Source organism: Sinocyclocheilus anshuiensis, unplaced genomic scaffold (genome assembly GCF_001515605.1).
Source record: "Sinocyclocheilus anshuiensis isolate Anshui unplaced genomic scaffold, SAMN03320099.WGS_v1.1 scaffold51, whole genome shotgun sequence".
Classification (NCBI taxonomy): Eukaryota; Metazoa; Chordata; class Actinopteri; order Cypriniformes; family Cyprinidae; genus Sinocyclocheilus; species Sinocyclocheilus anshuiensis.
The window spans coordinates 351594-375870 of NW_015548296.1; the positions used below are offsets into that span (position 1 = coordinate 351594).

The 24277-nt window shown below is 35.6% G+C and overlaps 1 protein-coding gene across 1 annotated transcript; it reads right to left on the minus strand.

The window, feature by feature from the left end:
- Window positions 1–5114: 5114 nt before the first annotated feature.
- csf1a (colony stimulating factor 1a (macrophage)) lies at window positions 5115–17510 on the minus strand. Its single transcript, XM_016443636.1, has 7 exons — window positions 17286–17510; window positions 13264–13377; window positions 12836–12898; window positions 9212–9382; window positions 8125–8314; window positions 6509–7339; window positions 5115–5944 (listed from the first exon to the last, which is right to left on the minus strand). The coding sequence occupies exons 1-7, from the start codon at window positions 17316–17318 to the stop codon at window positions 5712–5714; spliced, it is 1635 nt and encodes a 544-aa protein (XP_016299122.1). The 5' UTR covers window positions 17319–17510; the 3' UTR covers window positions 5115–5711.
- Between the last annotated feature and the right edge of the window lie 6767 nt (window positions 17511–24277).

Genomic DNA, 24277 nt, shown 5'->3' on the forward strand with positions numbered 1-24277 from the left:
GTTTTTAAAAATGAAAAAAAAAAAAAAAAAAAAAAGAGTGTTTAGGTAGAAATGTTATTTAACATTCAGAACATCGCTTTCAAAAGCAGGATACTTAAGTGCTGTATCTTCAAGCTTATACCTTATTTAAGACTGGTGATGTTCAACCACAACTTTCCACTGACTCTAGATAATCACTGAGCATTTCCGTGGTTGTGCTTTTAAGGGGAGACTTGATCAACACTTTGATAAAAATATTAAAGATCATTATAAGAAGGAATTTGAAAATCGAACTAATTTGTGAGAGTTTCTGAAGGCATCATGTGGATTATACAACCTTTGTTAATTATTACTCTTTGTATGTTTCTCTTCAATGTGCTGGCAGGTAAGACACGTGGCATAGATTTGATTAGATTTTTTGCTTTGAAATACATTATGATGATTGTTCAAAACCAGAAATGTAGACTATATAGTTTAAATAGATATCAAAAGATATCATAATAATAATAAAAATGTAAGATTAAGGTTTTAAAATAATATTCTTAAAGAAAATGTGCAGTGTGTAAAATACAAAATTAATTTTAAATGATTAAAATCTGTTAGTTGTATACAACAACAGTTAACCAATTTTTGTAAGTTGAAATATAATAAGACAGATAAATCAGATGTTTATTTATTGAGGCAAACACAGATATGAAACAAAAAAGCATCAAGAGTGGAAAAAATGTGATACAGAATGATTTATTATGAACAAATACTATACAAGATATTGATGTAAATGATGCGTGAAATTCATTTGACATGGAATTTGTAACTACATAGTTACATGGTTTTTGGAAATTATTATGGAATATTGAAACTGAATATAGAAAAAAGCACACATTGTATAGATGATCACCTGTATCAGTTTGTTTTAATGCAAATAATATTTTTTTTTTTTTGCAGATAACAGCAATAAAAATGCAGGAAACCCAGCTTGGTAATTCTATAATTCTCAATGTATTATTATTATTTTTTAACTGAAATACCACTTGAATTTATCATATCTAATTCTGTGAGTGAACTATGCAACAAGTATTTGGTAGATTTACAATATAACCCATTTAAAATCTTTTTACTTTCAGCCTTTGAGTTGTATAGTATTTGCATTTTCTTCCGTGAGAAGTGATCAAGTTGGTTGTAATGTCTTAAAACTGTTCTTCTCCTCACTACGTAATTTAATCTTGTGATGATTCCAGATATCAACATTTATTTCTGCATTGTTTTAGTGAGTATCTTCATCCGTTGATGTACGCCATCATCTGTTTCCTCGCTGCCGTAATTCTTATTCTCCTGATAATTCTGTTTAAAATGATCATCTCGATGCAACGTGGTGAGTGCACTACAGTGCTATGTTTAATTGCTTATTTATTCCTTATTATAATAGTAAATGACAAGTGCTTCTTATAGTATTATGATGTAGCTTTGGTATGTGTGTGATCAGTTTTTGTTGTTCTTGTTGTTTGAACTTAGCCATTAAAAGAGACACTATCCACACAAACAGCGACACCAAAGAATCAACTGCTTTGTGTCAGAACAATGCATTAAGTGTCTCCCCTACTTCAGGTGATGGTAAAAACACACATTTTCCAATAAGTCCTACTGTTCCTCCACTGAGGTTTTCACACTAAACTTTTGCCTTGTCAATAATTAGGTGCAGATAATTCATCCTCTACTTGTTCTGGGACCCCTGAAGGCTCGGTAAGTCATTTGAAAACCATTAACTTCTTCCTCACGCATCTGAAAGCCATCATTACGTATTCCAGATGAGTTATGCACCATTTAAAGAATGTTACAATTCTTTATTGCCATTTTTTGTTTCATAAGGGCTTTTGTTTTTGTGTGTTTCTGGATGTCAGCTGTCAGATCTTTCCACTAGCTCTCAACGGTACGTAAGCCTTGAAGACCGTCGAAAGACTTCTGACTACATAAATGTTTCAGAAACTGCTTCCCTTGGACTAGTGGACTTTAAAAAAATGGATACAGACTATGTGAATGTTGAAGTGTCCCAACAGAAAAAGGAGAAAAGAAAAGGCCAAGTGAGCTGTGATGACGGTACGACAAGTTTGAGCAGCGATGATTCTGCTCTGAATTACTCCAAGGTTGTCTTTACTAAGGCAGAGAAGTAAAAGATGTAATTAGTAGCTCATCATTTACTCAACCTCACGTTGTTTCCTTCTTCTGTGGAACAAAAAATATTTGGAAGAATGTTTTCGCCCATACAATTAAAATGTCAGTGGGGTCCAAAATAACATTTCATTGTATAGACAAAGATATATAAAAATCTTATTTTAAGTTAGTCATGCAAGTTTGGAACAACATGAGGCTCAGTAAATAATTAGGTGAGTTTTCCATTTAATATTCTTTAAGAAGATTCAATTAAAAATACTGATATTTTCCAAATAAAAACATACAATTTTAAACAATGTTCCCATAAACACAAGGAATGGGATGCATTTTTTTCCCAATGCATTTTCAGGTGTGCATTTTAGTGCATTTTTCAGATCATAAAACACCACATCCTGACAGGAAGGAACCAGACATGCATCTGTGAAAGTCTAACAGCAATAAATAACTACTCTAAATGTGCAGTCATCAAATGCTGTACTGTGATAACAAACATGCCCCTTTTCAACATCGACACTTTATGCGTTTCCACCACCAAGCATAATTTTTCATTTAGGGCCCGAGGGAAACCATTAAAAACTCACATGATGTAATGCAGAATATCTCAGGAACATTGTTATAAAAGGATCATTTTAAAATATAACTTATCCCAGATGTATCCCAGTACCCCCACATTTAGTATTTGATATTTATGTTACATCAAAATGGCAATATTGACTTTTTATGAGATCACATATATTATGGTGAATCCCATCAACTTGCATTGCCAGTGTCCCACCACTTGGTGGTATCAGCAGCTCTGTATGTGTTACTATATAGTGATGTAGTAAACACTATGAAGAGTCTGTTAGGATGTGAACTTTGTGTTAAGCTGTGATGTTATTTGTTGCACATTTCTACATGAGCCAATGCCAAGAGCACAGCGAAACAAATTCAATGTTATATCATCCTTCTAATTTTAAGGCAATCCTAACCACACATTGCAATATCTGATCACCGCAGACTCTGAAAATAACCCAAAAGGACTATAAAAGTCACCCTCTTTATTCTGATAAGACACAGATGTTTAAATAATTAGAGGAGACATCCAAGTTCCAAGAAACGCTTCTATTTTGAGTTAGCATTTGAATTGAATTCATTACAAAATGAGTTGTGTTTTGCGGCGCTCCTTTCAGGTACTGCACAGAGACTGCTTTAAATTCAACTTCCAGAATGGAATAATTGTAGTTCAGTGAACTTAAAGTGCATGCTTTTGCAAATTTTGTGTCATAGAAGCTTTGCAACAAACATGCCGCCTGCATGTGGTTCTGTTTAAGGTTGAAACACAGTTCATTTCATAACAGATGCTGAAGTTAAAGAGTGTTCCGTCTTTAGTGGCAGGGCAAGAAAGAAATACTGTTGCATTGCTCACATCCGACTAATAATGGCCTTTGATCTGTCGGTTTCATTAAATACTCAGCTGTGAGCGCATCATGTTAGTCCAAGATAGATTGTTCTTAATAAATTCATAATGAAACCAAACCTATTTCTTTATATGAAAAAGTGTCATTGTCACATAATCAAACATTTAATTACAAAAGTGTTTTTTTCACAGGCAGTAAAAATAAACTGACTATTGCACAATGTAAGGTAATGATACAGGGAGGATTTAAATAATTTTTTGGCACATCCACAGAGGTTTGGCCTGTGAAATTTGGTGGTTTGGTTAAACGACAGCACTCTGTTTTCAGGAATCCCCACTAAAAAACTATTCTCGTAATATAAACCATACCATACAAATGTTAATCCAAGATTCTGACATTTAAACTCAAGCTTTGCACAAAGAAGTTTACTTAGTGGTTATCAATTCATTGCTAATAAGCCAGTGTAATCGAATTAGGTTGTAAAACTTAAATAACCAATGATAGAAAGGGAAAAACAAAGAACAGTGATATATATCAAATGTTGTAAGTCATCAAAATGTCTTAATAGCTCCGTCTGATGTTGAAGGCTTCAGTATGTAAACAGTATCACAATCGCTTAATGATCAAATAAAAATAAAAAATCCCTGGAATGTGTTTAATTTCTTTTGTTCAATGAAAGTTTAACCACTGAAAACTTACACCAATAAACTTCTCTTGCCTTATTACCACACTGTTTAAGACCTTTTATGGTGGATTTCAGTTTAAACACCACTTACTCATTTGTATAGTAATAATGGGAATAAAAAGAAGCTGATGTTTACTGGTCACGTAAAAACTTCAAATAGCAAGTGTCCTTTACAGTTCTCAGTGCCAGCATGACACATCATTTAAATGCCTTAATGCCTAAAAGTGTTTTTAAAGGGATTGTTCACCCAAAAATTAGTTTGTCTTCATTTACTCACCCTCATGTTGTTCAAAACTCGTATGACTTTGTTTCTTTTGTGAAGCACAAAAGGAAAACTTGTCCCAGTTGCTATTTTTCACACAATTAGGCCACATGTGGATGTGAAAGCACCATGAAACTATTATTAAACTGGTCCTTACAATGGTATACGATTTGAAAAAAACGAGGGTGTGTAAATAACAACTGTATTTTTCTTTTCTTTTTTCAAACTAATTCTTTGCACACACTTCTGCCCTGACATTTATTATTTTTTTCAAGTCGTATGTTAGAGGAGAGAAACAGCATGTGACTTGAAAGCAAGAAAATGACACACATCTGAGTCAAGACAGTGACGTGAAATGAAAAAAAACGAAACCAGCTAACATGAGATTGTTTTATTGTAAATGGATAGTTTTAATGACAAACACATTGTTCAGGTTGACTGTTCTTAAGCGTTCCACAAAGCACCCATCTGTTTTACTCATTTGTTTATTGGTACGGAACTAAATATATTGTTATTAGATTCCTTTTAACAATATGAGCCAAGCAAAACATTCGATTAATTATTTGCTTCTGACATAAAGATGGCACTTAGAATGTGGCTTCATTCCACCTGCCCTGTATATACAGTATATATACAGTATATATTCATTGATTTATTTACACTCCATATATATTTGTGTTTGAATATGAGAACAATCTTAAACCGACATGAAAGAAAAATGAACTCTCTTCTCTTTTTTTTTAAAGAATTATTGATATTTTCCGTTCAACATTTCATGGTCAGTTTGGCAAGTCAAAATGTGCAAAGAGAAGATGAATGTGTCAAGTCTAGTTTGTGTGAGAATGCTTAAAATATTGTCATATTTTCCAATGGACCATCTGCCAGATCAAGTCATTTCCTGTTCTAGTGCTATATCCTAGTTATAGACACCTTTTGAGCAATAAAATATGTATTTTAAAATTTATTCTAATTCCATATACAGAATGAGAAAAAGCAACCTGCTGATATTTTGTCTCCCAATTTATTGTTTGTTTGGAATAAATAATGAACTCCATCAACTCATATTGGAAACATCAAAGAATGTTGATTTTTCTGTTTGAACGAGATCACTTGGGACATCCTGCTGAAAAGACCACCAGAGCTAGTGACAAGCATATGTTTTGGCTACTGGTCACAGCATGTTTCTCTCCAGACCAGCACTGACCTAGATGCCATTCTAAGCGGGTCTTCTCAGCAGAGCAAAAATGACTTGTGAGTCACTTACTTTTTGCTGTCTGTAAAACAGGACAGTAATGAGCAGAAGTCCACCACACCCTAATGTAATAATGAGCACGGTGCCAAAAGAGATGATTGTACTGCTGGATTGTTCTGTGGCAGGGTTCCTCTGTGTTTCTCTGTCTGGATGAGTTTGGTTCTTCATCTCCTGCCTATCCTCCTGGGATCTGCTGTCTTTGAAAACCAAAGACATCTTTGGTGAATCATCACAGAATTAATAACACATGACTGAATCGACCTTGAATGCATTCATGTTTGATGTCTACTACATTTAAAGGGGTCATATGATGTTGCTAAAAAGAACATTATTTTGTGTATTTGGTGTAATGAAATGTGTTTATGCGGTTTAAGGTTCAAAAAACACATTATTTTCCACATACTGTACATTATTGTTTCTCCTCTATGCCCCGCCTTTCTGAAACGAAAGCTCTTTACAAACTCATCGGTCTGAAATGCGAGGTGTGCTGTGATTGGCCAGCTATCCAGTGCGTTGTGATTGGCCGAATACCTCAAGCGTGTGAGGAAACATTTAAATTGCATCATATGACCCCTTTAAATAAAATATAAATATTAGATGAAAAGCATTTAATATAGTGATATTTAAAAAATGATGAATCACACAATGATATTACTAAAATGAAAAAGAAAATGGAAATTATAAATAACAAAATATGAATAAAAAATAAAATAGTGCATAAATAATACTACAATAGCACTGCTACTATCTGACTTCCTCACCTTTGCTGAGCTTCGCCTTATGGATGGTTCTCATGAAATTCCTTGGCATCCTCACCGGACTTTGGGTGTGTGTTTGGAAATTTTCAGGAGGGCTGTGTAAATGACCTGGCTGTTCAACAAGGGCGCTCAGGCCTTCTGATGAATGCGCAGCTGCTTTCAAAGAAGACAGAACTGTGGTTGTGACTGGTGCAATGTGTTTACTCAGTTGAAGCATTTGGAAAGGCTTGTTTTTTATCTCTGTGCTCTTTATATCTTTGTATGCTGGTTGAGATGTTGTAGTAACTGAGTTCTGGGATAATTTTACAAGGGAACTGGATGGTCCTTCTTGGCTTTTGGAATCTAAAGACCTTTTGGCAAGTAAAAGCGGCGTGCTCTTCTCCACATCGTCCTGCGTGCTATCGCTTGTGCTTTTTTGATAGGGGCCAGAGGTGGTTGTCTCAACACTTGAGTCAGTTCTGTTTGGAAATACATCCTGAAAATTTGTAAATGAAGGGAAAAGATCTGGTGATGGCACATGGTCCATTTCTGAATTTGAAGTTTCTTCATGAAAAGCTGGAGTGCTACCAAAGAGGAAGTTGGATAAATGTTCTTGTGTTGCTCTCCATGTGGCAGGTGTTCCTAGATCTAGTGTTTGGTGTTTGGTTACTGGGACAGCAGACTTAGATTGTTTAGTTCTTTCATTACCACCCTTCAAGGTTTCCACAAGTGAAAAGGTTGATCTTTGTGGGGATTGAGTAGATTTCGGGTAAATATTCCAATGGCTTGTGGATGCAGATGACTTAGTTGGTCTAATGCTCACCACTGGACAAATGCAGGGGCAATCGGAGGCACCTAGAGGAAATGTAATGGACATTTTGATAAAAACACAACTAAAGCAAGATAAGCTGGTACTTTGCTAATCTATTGCTAATGAGGTTCATTTTGAGAGCCTTTTTTGCCCCATTTCAGTTTCTTTCCCCCCTTTTAACGAATTACACCGATTGTCTGTGTTGTGTGTTCCAGATAAACTTACTGATGGGTATTTGTGACTCTTTGTCGGTTATGTTGTTACACCAGTAGGTGGCAAAAAGTGTCTTGAGTCATTTTGTGCTTGAATTCGATCAAAAACACTGATTCATTAAAAAATGAAACAAGTGATTGTTTATGAATCATTTTTGGATCATTTGCTGACCACTAAACATGAATGAAATAGTGGAATGAAACACTATGGTGTGTTGCTCGGAGGTGCTCAATGATTCTATAGTACTTCAGCTTCATTACAGCTGTTTTCACAAGCGGTGCAAAAAAGTAACTGGCAATATTGTGTCTAAAATGTCAGTTACTCGGGTTTAAAGGGGTTATTCACTGCTAGCAAGATGGGCTTTTAATAAAACTTGTCTGTCTGCAGTAGAAATGCATTTTTTTTTGTTTTTGTTGAGAAATTAGAGAAAAGGGCCTATAGGGGTTCCATTTTGCTAGAACATTGTTACATTTTACTACCAACATTGTTACAATACAAAGCTAGTTAAAATTGGCAAACTTGTTCTTTAAATTCGTGCTTACTGTTGCATAAAAGCTCTCGCAATGAGAACGAGCGTGTCATTTCAGATGATTGCTGGACTTAACAGTTGTGCTACCTGCTGTTTGGCTGAGAGATTCAGTGGTGGATTCTGGGTAATCTTCTGTGTACTCCTCCTCACAGTTCCAGTCCACAGGCTTGTTGCTCTGAATCATCAGACCCATATACATGCGAATCACTTCCTCAGCTTTCTCCAAAGCTGCCCTGGGCAAAGTCATGTGGGTTCTTATGAACTTCTTTGGGCTATCCTGTAGGGTGTAAAACATGTTTTTTTTTTTCCCCCAGAAGAATTAGGCTGAACCCTAACAACTGGGAAAGCAGGTGGTAGGCTACACGGGTCATTGTAAAGTTATTTTAATGCAAATATTTTCATTCAAGCAGACCATTTAATAACATATCCATTGCCTTTTGAGGTTAAATCAATTTTATGATTTTGGGAAACATTCCAGGATATATAAAAGTAGCTATATGATATAAATTGGTTTTCCCTGTGTGCATCCTGCCAAAGACAACAAACTGTCTGACTTTGTTTTAAAAATAGAGTAGACAAAGACATATGATGCACCATGGCATTTATCTGTGATTTAATTAGGACTGCAACTGGAAAGGTTTCCTCTGGACTTTTTTTTAAGACATACTGTAGTAGAAAACATTTATGTGGCTGATACAGATTACATTATAAGCATGTGGTCCAATTAACTTCATGTTGGCAGTGGTTAAAATAACAAAATAATCATAACTCTGAATTCCTTTTTTCCAAAAATTGGCCAGAATTAAACATTTAATAAAACATTTTAACAAAACAGTCCAACACTAATGCAAGAAAATCTATTTGAATAAAAACCATTGACCATTGCTGCCAAAACCACTAGCTACTGTCCAAGACCTTTGGTTTGTTGACTTTTTCCTCTTGAAACTTTATACATCTCAAATGTATGTACATACAACACAATGCCTAATGTTTCCTCTAGCTCGTTTCTTAAATAAAGCTGCCAGATGTTTTGTTATTTGTCATTGAAAAGACGTGGGATTATTTCTGCTATTAAAACAAAGAAGTAAAAGACAAAAATCTTCTTCCATAATATTTATAACTAATAGACAATTTTAGGCACCACTGCTCTCAAAGAGAATATAGATGGACTTACCTCAATCTCCTCATTGATTGGAGGGATGCATCTCTGTGAGTAAATGTTGTAGATCAAGTTCTTCAGTGAATTAGTATAACGGTAATTGTCCGAGTCCTTGGCATATCTGAATTGGGTGTTGAGTAGCTCCAGTATGTGAGGGAATGCTGCTTTAACATAACACACAACACTCTGGAACACACAAACATATGACAACCACAATGAACATTTGATATTATCACACACACTGAAGTTTCTTTTAGACTACATTTTGTGACCTTTTTATTCCTATTGTAATACAGGCTTTCCAATTGACAGTGCTTGCAAATTTCATGCTTCATATCAAACCTGCTCTTTCATAGAGCTTGCACTCCATTTGAATGCTGATGGGGTATCTCAATTCTCTACATAAGGGTACATGTACACGTGGCCAGCAGGACTTTTTCATTCTTACAAATGGAGGAAATGTACGCCTACATTGCCTAAAATAAATGGTCTTTTCATTGTCTTCAATTGTCTTTACCTAACAGCACTTGCTCTATGGATCCTCTGCAGTGAATGGGTGCCATGAACGAGAGTCCAAACAGCTGGTTAAAACATCACAATAATCCAGACCATCAATTAATGTCTTGAGAAGTGACAAGTTGCTTGTTTGTTAGAAACAAATCCACCATGAAGGCATTTTAAAACCTAAAAAATGTAACTTCCCATCAAAATACCAGTCCATAATCCATATTAACGCTTCCCCCAGTTATGGATGGACTCGTATGTCAGTCAAGTTAAAACGTCTTGATGGATTTGTTTCTTAGTGATTTTTTTTTTAATCAGCTGTTTGGTCTCTCATTCTGATGGCACCCATTTACTGCAGAGGATCCATTGGATGTAATGCTAAATTTCTTCAAATCTGTTCTCAAGAAGAAACAGACTCATCTATATTTTGGATGGCCTGAGGGTGAATACATTTTCAGTAAATTGTTATTTGTGGGTAAACTATTCTTTTAATTCATTTAATTTACCTGATTTTTTTCACTGCAAAGGCTTTCCCGTCTACTATTTGAGTCGAGTTGAACTATTTATCCATACAAACGTTTACTAGTTTCACACAAATAGTCACCTCAGGGATAAGTGATTTGGTCAAGCACACAATTACAGTAGAATTATTGCTCGCTTGCCTAGTTTGGGAGCCTGAAATCTTTGAATTGTCACTTCATCTGTTATCTCACAGACAGTGATTCAAGATGCATTCTTCAAATATAAGGGACATCTGGCATATATATGAACAATTCCTGCTGAATTGCAGGGATCCCAAAACACATCTGTGTCCAGAGCAGTCTTCAAGCTGTGATCTTTCAAACTTTTAACATGACTGATGGCCTTGTAAATATCCAAAAGCACGTTTCGACTGTTTCACTATTTTTGTTCTGCCAGTGGTCTCCCTCAGTAAACGTTTCCTCTTCACACTTCACACACGCCGTGCTGAGAGTTTGAAAGTCTTTAAAAACAGACTCTCTTTGACCTCAACAATCAGTAAAAACAACTTAATTTGATTACGTTTCTTACTAAAGAATGTGATGCACTTCATTGTGTGAAAACATTGGCAGTGTAAATAAGGCATGACATATTCACACTAATCAGAGGTGATACTTTTACGTGTTATTTTAAGGTTTTGTGTCATCCAAAAATGAAACCTCAACAAACAAGATTTTAAATAAATTCTAGCTTCTTTATAAAAGTACTGTCAGGCTTAAAAGAAATCTTGGCCAAGTTGAAAAACCTGAGCCACTTTGCCTTAACAATAAAACTGACCAGAAATCTTTTGTCCAGGACTCACTGTAATAAAGTATTAAGTTAAAGTTATTATAAGTGTGCAGCCATCTCACACCTCCACCGAAAATTCCCTTGGCCATGTTAAGAATCTGGGGCCCTGAACGATGCATTCAAAACGTCTTTGGAGCTCTGGACCAGTGAGCAAGTAGACTATTCTGAGACAGTCCACTGAGAGCCTGTCTGGCTTATCCAGCCCCAGTTAACTTTCAGTGCTAGAGCCTTTACACAAAATACTTTTTATAAAAAAATAAAAAACTTACCCCAAACCTTTGACCTTTGGCAGTGTATATAAATGTATATATTAAAGAACAACTCAAAAGGAATACAGCAAGAAGGGATGAAGGAACAAAACAAAACAAACAAACAACCACAGTTAGTTATTAACAAAAAATGGCAAACAGTAATTAAACTTCATGCATTCATGCCAGTAGATGGCTGTATAAAATCCAAAACCAATGGGATTAAGTGGCCAGTGAAAAACCAAATGCTATTGGAAATGTCAGCCACATTAATTTTAAACATACACGTGCAATCTTCCCTACACACTTTGAAGTGTGTAACAACAAAAATAAGATCAAATCAAAAAGGGACACTGGCAGTAGACAGTAATCTGACTTAAAACAAGAGCCTCTTGTTCTTTTTAAAAGTCTCTTTTTAACAGGCCCTCAAAGCTGTTTATTTAGTTTTCTCAGGAGGATGTTGTAGTAATCCCAATCCCTCATACTGCAGCTGAGCTGCTGAGAGACACGACCATATAATAGTGACCTCCAGGATCATTTCCCTAAAGAACTGAGCTTCTGCTTATGCAAAGTGTACAGTCATGTTCCAAAAATTCATGGAGTTCTAGTGCAACTGCATCGGCTGTCATGACAAACAGGGTCACAAGGTAACTGTAACCATATATGCACCTATTTTCTATATGCATGTATGTATATATAGTTATTATGACTGTTGAATTGCAGACTGTTGAATAGAAAAAGGACAACAACAAAAAGAGCGCCAAGCGTCCCACCTGTGGGACGCTTGGCGCTCTTTTTGTAGTTGTCTTTTTTCTCTATCAAATCTTTTAGTAATCATCATAAATTATATATCATTTGAAAGCTTAGAAATGCATTTAAAAAATTCAATGGAGTTTGGATGGCACCCGGTGGCTGTTTGTGGTATAACGGCATTAAAAAAATTTCAATTTCAAATTTCAGTTGGGGTGTCACCCGGTGGCTGTTTGTGGTATAACGGCCTAAATAAAATCTCACAGAAACTTCAAATTTGGAGCAGAACTTATTTAGACATAAGGCTTTAATTTTATACCAATTTTAGAGTAAAACCTGTTCTGTAAAATATTTATTATATATAAAATAAAATAAAAATTAGTATAGTGCATTTTCTTTACAGTAAATTTAAACCTATAACTTTTTGATACTTAAATTTTTTGAAAGAATTCCACTTGTAATAATCTGCTCATTTTCGTCTTTAAAAAGAGACCCACCTTAGGTCTGTATTCCAAAGTGTTCATAAATTACAACAATGTAAGTTTGGATAGTGCACTTTCATGCCTATTTAAAAAAATGGGGGGTGACAGTTAATAGCTTAAATTTGCATCACATGGTTTTGCTGCCTCTCTGTTGTAAAACATGATCTTATGAAACATCTTTTTCAGATCAATAACCGATTTTGTGGCTTGGTAGGAAGATCTATTATACCAGAATGCCAACAACCATATCAGGGTCTTTCATATACTGTTCATAACTGTTGAAATACCCATAGGAAAGCTGGTAATCTATATGTGTCATTACATGAAAAAAGTGAAAATGTGCATACCAGGTTCTGGTGCTCAGTGAAGGTGTAGGTTATTGAACAACCATTTTGCAACTGGTTCTTCATCTGCAAAGGAAAGAATTCAGTGTGAAAAATCATAGTTTGCCATATGTTTAGCTCATATTTATCAACGTCAGAATAAATTTTAATACGGACTTTAAAAGAGGCCAGGCATACTTTCATGCAACTTTTTCCCATTAGATTTTTATCTAGTGCGCTATTTAGTGTGCTGCCATTCATTTAGAAAGATTGAATGCCAAAATACTTCTGAATTCAAACTATCCGAATCATTTATGTGAGTGAACATTACAGACAGCTGTGGGATTTAATAACAAAGCGTTATAAATACTTTTATGTGTAATTTTATAATACAAGTACATTTTGTTCAGTCTACAAGGTGATTTACTGCTAGTAAAAGCAGCGTATCTTACCAGACGTCTTAAATTCAAGAGATGGTCCTGGGTGACAGAGTGCTTACATGGACCTGGCACACCAGCATACACCAAATGAAAGCCCAGGATAAGGAAGAAGCACACATGCCTTACCTACAAGCACAAAACGATTATTTTTTTAAATTTTATTGTAATTGATAGTTTTAATTACAATAAAACTGCATAGATAAAGTAGATTTTTATTAGAGCTTGGCAACGATAAATCGCGATTAATCGCATCCAAAATAAACGTTTTTGTTTATATAATATATGTGTGTGTACTGTGTATATTTATTATGTATATATAAAGACACACACATACAGTATATATTTAGAAAATATTGACATGAATTTACATGTATATATTTTTATTTATATAATTTATATGCATATGCATTTATTGCATGTGTCTGTGTATTTATATATACATAATAAATATACACAGTACACATACATATATTATTTACACGAAAACTTTTTTTGGATGCGATTAATCGTTGCCCAGCACTCATTTTTATTTATTTAATTTTATTGTCTCCTTTTTGAGGTCATGTCAAGACATTTACATAATATCTAAGTTTCCGCTTTGAGTGGGAACCAAGCAGCAACCTTCCGGTCTCTCTCTTGAATCCAACAAAGTGAATTCAACTGCAATTAATCGACTGGCCACTAGAGACAGCCTCCAAAAGGGAGTCAATCCCATAGACCCCCCCATGTTAGAATGGCCAACTTTATAGCAGAACAAATGTTTACAGCCCGGTACAAAAAGTGGTTTTGGTCTATATAGCTAATTTTGCCTAAACTGTGAGGGGGTGAATTTTTTTAGAACTCATCTGTATAAATTATATTAAGCCTTAAAGTTCTGCATAATTAAGGGCGTGGCCACTTGAGTGACAGGTGGTTTGCCTGTTTGTCGAGCTAGGTGGGCGTGGTTTCAGCAACCAGGCACCTCAGCTCCACCCACATCCCGCCTCTTTGCCCATTTCTGATTTTTCGGGAGTGACGTGCTGCCAAGATGGCTCTGGCCGGCTCTGGCCACTTTGCTCTTCAGAAACCTATGGGTGAAATCACAGACACTACGTCCATGTTTTATAAAGTCTATGGTGGAGCCATAGACTGTGGAGGAGCACCCAGAAGTATAAAGGGGCACCTGTAATGCACATTGCCAGTTTTTTTTGTCTTCAGGAGCCGTTTGTTTGTCCAGCATGTGTGAGACATGACTAAGAGCTCGACCGAATGTTTTAATGTAATAGGTTTCTGACACCCGAGGACACACACAACCTATGTGTTATGTGTCTGGGAGAGGAGCATGTGCGTTCATTGCTCGAGGGTTATTGTGGAAAGTTTTTAATGAAAAAGCTCCGTGTCTCATCCCTCGTGCCTGTCCCTATTTTCAAGGGATGCGAGACAGGTATCTCGCGGCTCGGGTCCTGCTGCTGCCAAGGCATGGCGGAGTCTCCGGTCGTGGGGATCGCAGGTGGAGCTCACTGAGAAGTTTGAGAGATGTTTGGATCTTTCTGGATCCAGACAACCTAATATTGCTTCAATACTACTTCAGCCTTTCTACTTAAACTTTTCACGTTTAATTCAATGTGTTACTTGCCATTTCTTTGTAATTATTTGTGAAATTTACTAGCAAAATTAAGAAAATATAACAAACAGCTTGATGTCATTATTTTTTTCCAGCTTGCATGTGACTTTGAACATATCCAAAGCTACTTAATATTATATCAACAACAGTGACAATCTCCCTGGAGCAACCTGGTGTTGAAACGGGGAAGATGTTGATGGGAAAGGAATGTAACATCAGTAACTCCCCAATCCCTAAGTCACTCCAGCCTGGGTTTAACCTGAAAACCTTATGTTTACAATTCATATTCATTGCATTTTTTGATCCTCTGAACTATGCAACACCGTTTATGCAACACAACAGGGACTTATCATGTAATGTTACAATATTATATACTACAATTAATAAAGTCATAACGTGTGCATAAGTACTTCCTTACCTTTCAGAACACAAAAGCAAATTTCATAAATCTCTGGTGTGAAAACCCACTGAAACTATAAAACTGTTTATGATGTTGGCAAGATCAGTAAAACAAGAAATAGATGACTAGATTGTTGCTCAAAAAGTTATCGAAGCTTTTCTCCACAGGAGAGCTAAATGGACTCATAGTCATGTGTATAGCAGATGTGATGCTTCACGTCAACCTCTTAGAGTTTGATAAAAGCCAGACAGCATGTTAACAACATCTTGACAAAACCTTACAAGCTGCTTCAGCTCTGCCTTATCGGAGACAGAAAAAAAAGTGCTTAACAAGGCTCATTTATGACAAGTAACTGCAAATAGTTTGTCTCAGATTAATTTCAGTTGGCTTTGTAGATGTCAGGGTGACAAGCAAATTTAGCTTAAAGGGTTAGTTCAGTCAATAATGAAAATTAGGCTGCGTTTCACTCACCCCCGAAGCATCCTAGGTGTATATGACTTTCTTCATCAATTCGCTACAGGAGGCCTTTGTTCAGCCCCCGGAGCCGCATGACACACTTTTTTTTGTGGAAGGGTACTTTTTATTTCACGTCTTTTGAACCGAAGGAATGCAACACCCGCTGAGTACAACGATAGAGCTTGAAAGATCAAAGACAATTTTTAATATAACTCCGACTGGATTCGTCTGAAAGTAGAAAGTCATATACACCTAGGATGACTTGAGGGTGAGTAATTTATGGGCTAATTTTCCTTTTTGGGTGAACTAACCCTTTAACTAGGCAATAAAATGCAAAAATCACCAAAGAAATTTACAATGAAGTTCAGACAGTCTGTTGCCATTTAATGCTTGTCAGATATGTAGATACTTTTATGGGGTTTTATTATAATTTATTTTTTTTTGTTTAAGATTTTTGGGGTACATTTTACAATAATAATAATCATAATAATAATGCAGTTTTTCTACTTCAGACTATAATGTTTATTCAGTGTGTTACTTGCTATAATAATATCTATATCTATAATAAATGAATATCAAATAGGTGTTGGAAATGAATAAATATATTCTTCCGTGTGTTGAAAGTCTCCAAGTAAATGTACTAAATATATTGTTAAGAGTGTTGAAAATGAATATACTAGTAAATATATGTATATATATATATTTTAGGGTATTGAAAATAAATAAACATCCTATTAAACATATCATTCAAATGTAAAGTCCAAAATTAGAAATGTTATTAAACAAGACAAAAAAAGTGTAATACCATACACCATTTATTTATTTGTCAAAGCAATAAAACTACTTCAATAAGACAACTGTAAAAACCAACTGAACTAGTGTTTCCTGCCATGGATCTGGGAAGTCCTGGGTTATCTAGCCAATAAAGCATGTAGTGATAACAGGTAAGAAGAATAAAGACCCCATAAAGTGAATGTTTCCATTACCTGATCTTATGTTTCTTATTACCTGATGTATGAAACCACTTGTATGTGTGAGACCAAAAAAAAAAAAAGGGATTAAGAGTGGACATAGCAACTCAGCAGTCGACAATATAGCCAGAATAACTAACAGTGATATTTTCTCTTAGCAGTTGCTAACGGAAGAGAACAGCCAAGAGAACAAGAGAGCAGCCAACTGAAGCAATGAAATTTCACAGTCCACAGTTTTCTTCTGCATGTTCCATGTCTCACGAAATTTGCCCACAGTTGTTTAATGGTTTGGCTTTCTTACACTGAAATAGTTTGATGGACATAAATCAAGAATTAAGGGAAAATGTTCAGCAAGAAAGTAAAACAGTGTTCTCAAGTTTCACAAGAGGGAGATAATTAAGGCTCTTTAGCGATCGTATCTGACATTAAACAAACCTCATTCTACACATCAATCTAACGGTATCTATTAATCACACAGAAGCAGAAATTGAAACGGGTTTTAAAAAGAAAATCGATAGATCTTCAATTTTCAAATGACACAAACATTCACTTCAAAACTTTCCTTAAGCAACAAGCCTATGTCAAAAGAGAGCAGCAGACTTACCTTGGCTTTGTGGGCTGTTATGTGTGTGCTCATCTGGCTGACCTGAGCAAATAGAAAGCAATGAAGTCCACATGTAGATTCATTGGATTAGTCTTTTTGTTTTGCGTTTGATCCTAATGAAGATAGGGTCTGCTCCTCCAAAGATCTCTGTGGGCTTCAAGCGTCCAGATATTGATGGCTCTTGAAACGGATCTGCGTGTGAAACAGTTGAGGTGTGCCACCTTGAGAGGGTGAATGTTTCTGCCTGAGGTTTATGGTGGACAAATGAAGTGAGCTGTGGTAATGACCTCCTCCTCCTCTTCTCCCACAGTTGCGCTTATGAAAAGACCTCTCTCACTTTTTCTTCACTCAGATCATTCCAACATCCTTTCATTTTATTGATGAAGTTTTAGCTCCCTCCAGACCAATATAAGACCTCTCAAAAGTTACATTTGAGCATAAGTTTAAAATCCAATGGGGATGCCAAGTCATCTGCTCATTCTATAAGCTGTAATGATGTTTTAAATGCTAGGTTTCTCCATTGAGCGAAACTTGTAGTAGTTTTCTTGTGAAAGATGTATTTGGCCAAAAAAACATTTCATTTACTTCTTCTCAAGTCACTTCAAACCCTATAAGACTTGCTTTTGTTCGTGATAAACAATACATGTTTAGAGGGAAAGTTAAGCATAAAAATGTTCTTGTCTAAACTTGTGCAATGAGTTTTCTGAAGGCATACAACAGATTTGCAGATTTGAGTTTCGTTGAGGAACAGGCTGAAAATCCTTCCCTCCACAGTCTTTATCAGGCTCATTCACGTTCATATATGATATGCAGTATGCAGTTTGACGTCAATGACACCAAATAGCATTGCTTCCCATGTGTCTCATGACAGATGAAGCCCTTTAAGGTGCTTTTTGTCATGTTTTGGAGCTTGACAACTTCCGTCCCTATTTACTTTTGTTTATGGGTTACATTTTTATCTTGTGTTCTGAGGCTGAAACATGTGCAACTTTGACAAGATGTGAAGATGAGTAAATGGTGACAGAATATAAAGAACTCACTCTTTTACAATGATGAAACAGCATTCTCCCCATTTGTGCAAGTCTGTAAGAAAAACTCTTTTAGACTATTCATTCACATATTTGTTCCAGATATTTAAAAAAGCCAGATGTTTATACATTACATAACGAATTGAATTATCATCCAAAAATAGAAATTCACCTCAATCCTTAACATGTGAAGTTAATATACAGTATGTCATTTGCCATTAAGCTGAATGGTACAGATAGGAAAGATGACCTTTGACTTGTTTTCTAGATACTTCCTCCAGACGAAAGTACCTCAAATATCCAAGACCTTACTCTAATTAAATTGCTTCTAAATTTCACTCGTCTCTGCTAGAAATGGGTGTCATTAGTCTCTTAAAATAAGTTGATTAATTCCAATTATAAATCAATTAGGTGTTCAATGACACATTGTTCTGTTCAGACATCCAGTCTGAAACACACAAATCCATGAAGGATGATAAAATGTGTGGTGATATAAACAGCCTGAGATGCTGGTACAAATTAAGATTGGAACAGTTCATATTTTCATGTTTTTTATTTAATATTTCACTGCCTGTCATTGAGCTCTGGATTATGAAAATGTCATTATATTAGTCGTTACAGCCACAAAAAACAAAAACAAAACAAAGCCTTGATTTTCAACCTCATATAAACTCGTTTGTGTATGCCAAATATGACTTACACAAGCTAACTATTCTTCTGTAAGCAATTCAGAATTTGTCATTTTTATGGCGTTTAACCAGTTGTGTAAACTATGATCACAACCTTCCAGTGAACTATAAACTATCATTTTAAAAATGATCCATTCCCCCACTACTTACTCCAGTGATAAAATAAATAAAAATAAATGAAATAGATATAATAAAAATAAATGAAATAATAAAGGATAGATATATAGATTAACCATACATGTTGTAAGGTACAGCAGATATCAAAACATATTCAAAATTATATATTTAACCCTATATTACATTCAAATGTCTTAAGAAGTTTAGGATAAGATGGACTGTTTTATTGAAAGGCTAACACAATGTTTATTACTACAGATAACATCTGTAGCATCTATCATGAGCTTGTTTTCTACTTTCCTCGAAATGGAGTCAAAGCAGAATTATCAGTCACATTCTATGGCAGAGTTAAATATGCATAAGTCTCACATGAATATCTTCACACCACAGTAACTATATGCACATGGGTCACATATGTGCCGTCACTCTCAAGATGGAGAGAGCGAAATCCATTACAGGCCTAAAGCATGTGCGCTGTCAGTAGATCACTGTCTTTTAGGTTATTTCACATATGCAAATAGCAGCTCTAATTAGACAAAGTAAAGCACATGCTTTAAGCCAGAGTTACATAATTCTGACAAAATCTAAATGCATTTTTGTGGTCAAGCAATCTAAGAGAATCTAATCAAACGTTTCAATGCTTGTGCATTAACATGTCACAGTAGTTAACATGTTTGTTTTAAGATATTTAGACTACTTTTTATGTGATCATTTTCTAATAAAAATGTATTTGCCATAACATGTTGCAGAACAGAAAACGTCTTAAACTATGCACTTAATTAACATGTGGGTTTAAATGTTTTCAATCTGCCTTGTTTGTAACTGTCCAACATTCTAAGTTAAGTTCACTCAAACTCATTTAAGGAACAGCAAGCATTACTGAATTTGGTGTTGTGCATCACAACATGCATGTAGCTACTGGATCAGTCCTGTGAGATGAACAGCACTGTGAAATGCATTTTGCAGCAAATCTCTCAGGAACCTCAGTCCTCTTTTATCCACTAGCGGGATGTTGTCTTCCCTTTGGAAGCTTGAACAGATTCAGTATTTTACTCCATTAAACTGCAGCTGTTTCACATGGCCTTCAAAATAACATCTAACTTTTAAAGCTTTCAGTTGTTCTTTCCCTCTCTCTGACACACTCTTGCTCCTCTAACCTTATACCATCTGATATTCTTTTTGCTTATTGAATTTCTGAAGCAGAGGCACACTGTGTCCCATTACTTCCCAACATTGGATGTTTCAGAAACTATACTGTAGCACACTATGTCCTTTGGAACTGTTTTGGCTTTATAATTGTTTCAACAAGTTCTATTGGTCTTGGAAATTTGTCAACCATATTAATCTGTTTTCAGGGATTTATTTAAATACCACACTGACCAATATGTGCTCATGGTTGTGGTGGTTGTGGTAACTGCCCAGATTAATGTTTTGGGCTGCTAGCTACAAGTTTTACCCTCCCCTCTCAGCAGCCCTGGGCTTTTGGGACTGTATGTCCAAAGATATTTTCTCTAACCCCCCACCACATTGTATGTAGTAGCGGCAGCCACGTGTGTCGCACTACAGCCTTTCATTCATTCATTGGTCTCATGAGAGTGGGGCCAGCCCATAAAAATATTGTACATTTTATCATCTAGTCAGATCCGCCACTTTGGTTCACAGTCTAGTTCTGCCCCTTTTGCTTTTTAGCTATTGTTTTTGTCTGGCTTTTATTATAAGTTTTGTCTAGTTTCTCATTTAAATTTTTTTTTGGACATCTGAGCTGCATCTAAATCGCTCACTAGTTCGTTATATAGTGAATGGCACATAATGAACTATATGCACGGGAAAACAGAAACAAAAGTGAGTGAGTAACTTCAGATGCTGATATAATGATTGTGTGCCAGAGTGTAGAAATAACTTTATTTTGCACCTTATAAAATAATAATGACGATAATAATAATAACTTTATTTAAAAACTACACATACACTTTTTTTGTTGTTGTTATTAAATTTATTTTATGTTGAAATTAAATAAATAAATTGTTCACGTTCTCATATTTAATGTCAAATTTAATAGATAGTTAATTCAGTATAATAGAATAATAATCCAACCACGTGAATAAGTGATTATGCTCATCATTCCATGGTTCAGCTACAAGAAAGCTTTATACTATAAATCAGACTGCATTCTGAGTGCAAAAAGAAAGAAAAAGAAAAAAGAGTGAATTGTATAATTCAGATGACACTACAGAATGGCTAGCATCCAATATAGTGCACTATATAGGGAATAGGGAGTGATTTTGATTGCATCTGTCACCTCATGTAATTGTGCCCAGGTGTTGCTTGCGTTAGTTGGTGCATATATCTCTGGTTTCCTTAATCAGCAGTCAGATCTTACTTTTACAGGAGTAATGCTTGGTATGTTCCGTTTTTTTTTTTTTTTCTTGGTTCACAGCTTGTCTTGAAACTTTATGATGCATTTAGATCATTTCCACATTTGTGTGTGAGATCCCAACTCAGGGCCATCATTGGTGGGAACAACCAGGACTTTGGACGTTGTCCCTATGATGCAGGAATTCCATTAAACATGCCTTTATGCCGCTAAGTGTAGGGGGTCTGGGTCCTGGCCCACCCTTTTTTTTTTTCCGGGGCTCTGTGAATTCGGCATCACTCATAAATATTTTGTCCTGGGCCCCCCAAATTCAAGCAAGCTTTACTGCAACCTGGCAGCAGCTACATCTGGTCATCTATCTTCCTTGTCTCTTTCTTTGAAAGGTCCACCTCAAATCTAAAGATTTCTCAGCCTTTTCCTCACACCTGAATGTACTTGAAAGCAGAAACACGACCACAGAGTTACCATATATCTCTACAGCCATAAGAAGGCTCTTTTCAAGATTTTTCAAGAAAACCTTTTTTTTTTGTCCTCAAGAATGTGTGTGAGGCCTTGCATGACAAATATGCTTCATAATCTTTGGTCATTCTGACCTAGAAACACATTCTTAAAAATAAATGAAAAAAGGAAATTCTCTATTTTCTAATTATTATAATTATGTTTCTACTCCAAACCGCTGTGAAGATATAATCATTTAAATGGCGTTCATTAAAAAAAAATGTCTTGGCTAAAAGGCCTCTGTTGATTCCAAACTATTTATTTATTTATTTCACAATTGGGAGATTTACAGAACAATTAACTAAATAATTAAAGCATCAGCAACAGGCTAAGTAAAAATATAATGTATTTATGATATGGTGCATATATTTAATGATATATTTATGATTTTAGCAATATGCTCTTCTCTGGGGTTTTTTTTCCTTAGAAAACTAAACACACTGGATGCTGAATGACTTTTCCTGAGGTACAGTTCTGTTCATACGTTTATATACCCTTTGCAGAATATGCAAGATGTTAATTATTGTAACAAAACAGGAGGGTCATAAAATAGCAAGTTATTTTTTATTTAGAGCTGTCCTGAATCAGCTGTTTCACATAATAGATGTTTACATACAGTCCACAAGACAATATTAACTGAATTCACACAAATAAACCACTTCAAAAGTTTACATACCCCTGAATCTTCAGTCTACTTTGTGTTGTTACCTGGATGATCAACGACTATTTTTGTTTTGTGATTAGTGTTTATGAGTCCCTTTTTTTGTCCTGAGCAATTAAACTGCCCACTGTTCTTCAGAAAATCTTCCAGATCCTGCACATTATACAGCTTTCTAGCATATTCTGCATATTATCGTCTCCAGCAGTGACTGTAGGATTTTGAGATCCATCTATTAACACTTTCGACAAAGAGCTCAAAGTCATTTGGAAATGATTATGTAACCAAGACTTTCCTTGCAAAACTGATTATGCACTGACTGCAGTGCATCTGTAGGGGTGAATAGAATATCATTGAAGTTTTAGGTTTCAGATGATCCCAGTCTCCTTCCCACTGTGCGAGGATGAAACGCTGAAACAAAATCGTCTGAGAATGATCTTTTTTATAATGTCCCTCTGTGTGAGACAACAAGAATGGAATTTAGAATTGATTTACCTGAACACAGGGAGACAAACAGGATCATACTTTTCAAGCAGTTCAATATTTTCCGCTAAGAGAACTGAGATTTATAGATGAGACAGGAAAGAGAAACATAAAAAAAACATATGTTTTGGGATTACTGTAGTCCTTTGTACATCCTTCAATATTATACCAACCTAGTTTTGTTGACTATGTGAGGAATAATTGATGGCAGACGTTTAATTTAATGCGACCATGATGCAGGTATGCATTAATTTTTTTCAATAATTCAATGCCCCAGAGCCAATTTTTCTGCATATGCCACATGTACATGTGTGTTTCACAAGACATTTTAAAAATGTTCATTCCTAAAATATTTTGTAGAACTGCTTCCCCACATCGCTATGCTTTGCTTAAAAACAACCCAATTTTTATGGGTTCGCAAATCAGTGCCTAAATATTGAGACATGAAATAACATTAAAACTAGATAAATACAAACACAAAAATTGGTAAAATACTAAATTAGCATGCAGTTCACGAAATAATTTTACCATGGACATGTGAATGTCATTAAAGTGCTCAAAGACCACCAAAAAGCTTGGTTACATAATGGATAACAATCTGCGTTCACTATATGTGGTTGTTCATTCACTGGGGGAAATGTTTGGATCAGTTCCGAGCATAGTAACGGCTTGACCATTCCACCGACTATCAGCAATAATATCAAAAACTGAGCTGACAGAACCATTAACTCTGCAGGGAGCTGAGTCACTGTGGCTGTAAGCGCTGTGCACACACTGAAAAATGTGACCGCATACATCTACTCCTGCTGATTCGTCAACGATTATGTAAATAAAGCTTACAACTGATCATCAGCTGAAAAACAATTGGACAGTGGGGCACCAGTTTACAAGCTTAGCACAGTGCTAAATGATAAGCTTGCCAGCCTTGCATGCTCTTATTTTATGCTATCAGTGTTTATTACAATATTTTCATCATTTGATGAACAAAAAGAGTCATTACCAATGGCTAACTCTTAGAGTCTAAATGGATGAGATTCCGCAGAAGGATATGGCCCGACACCTGTCCCTAATTTGTTGCCGCCGCCGCCATGCCGTGGAGACGCTGTGTTTCGTTGTGAAAGCGAAACTACTTTGTTTGGCCTTCC

Bases quoted from the DNA above. Each gene is read 5' to 3' on its own strand.
- csf1a (XM_016443636.1), bottom strand. From the start codon at position 17,318: ATGAGCACACACATAACAGCCCACAAAGCCAAG. The intron at 13,378-17,285 runs GTAAGTCTGCTG...TTGTGCTTGTAG, and splicing joins TAACAGCCCACAAAGCCAAG to GTAAGGCATGTGTGCTTCTT. The intron at 8,315-9,211 runs GTAAGTCCATCT...TACACCCTACAG, and splicing joins CAATCAATGAGGAGATTGAG to GATAGCCCAAAGAAGTTCAT.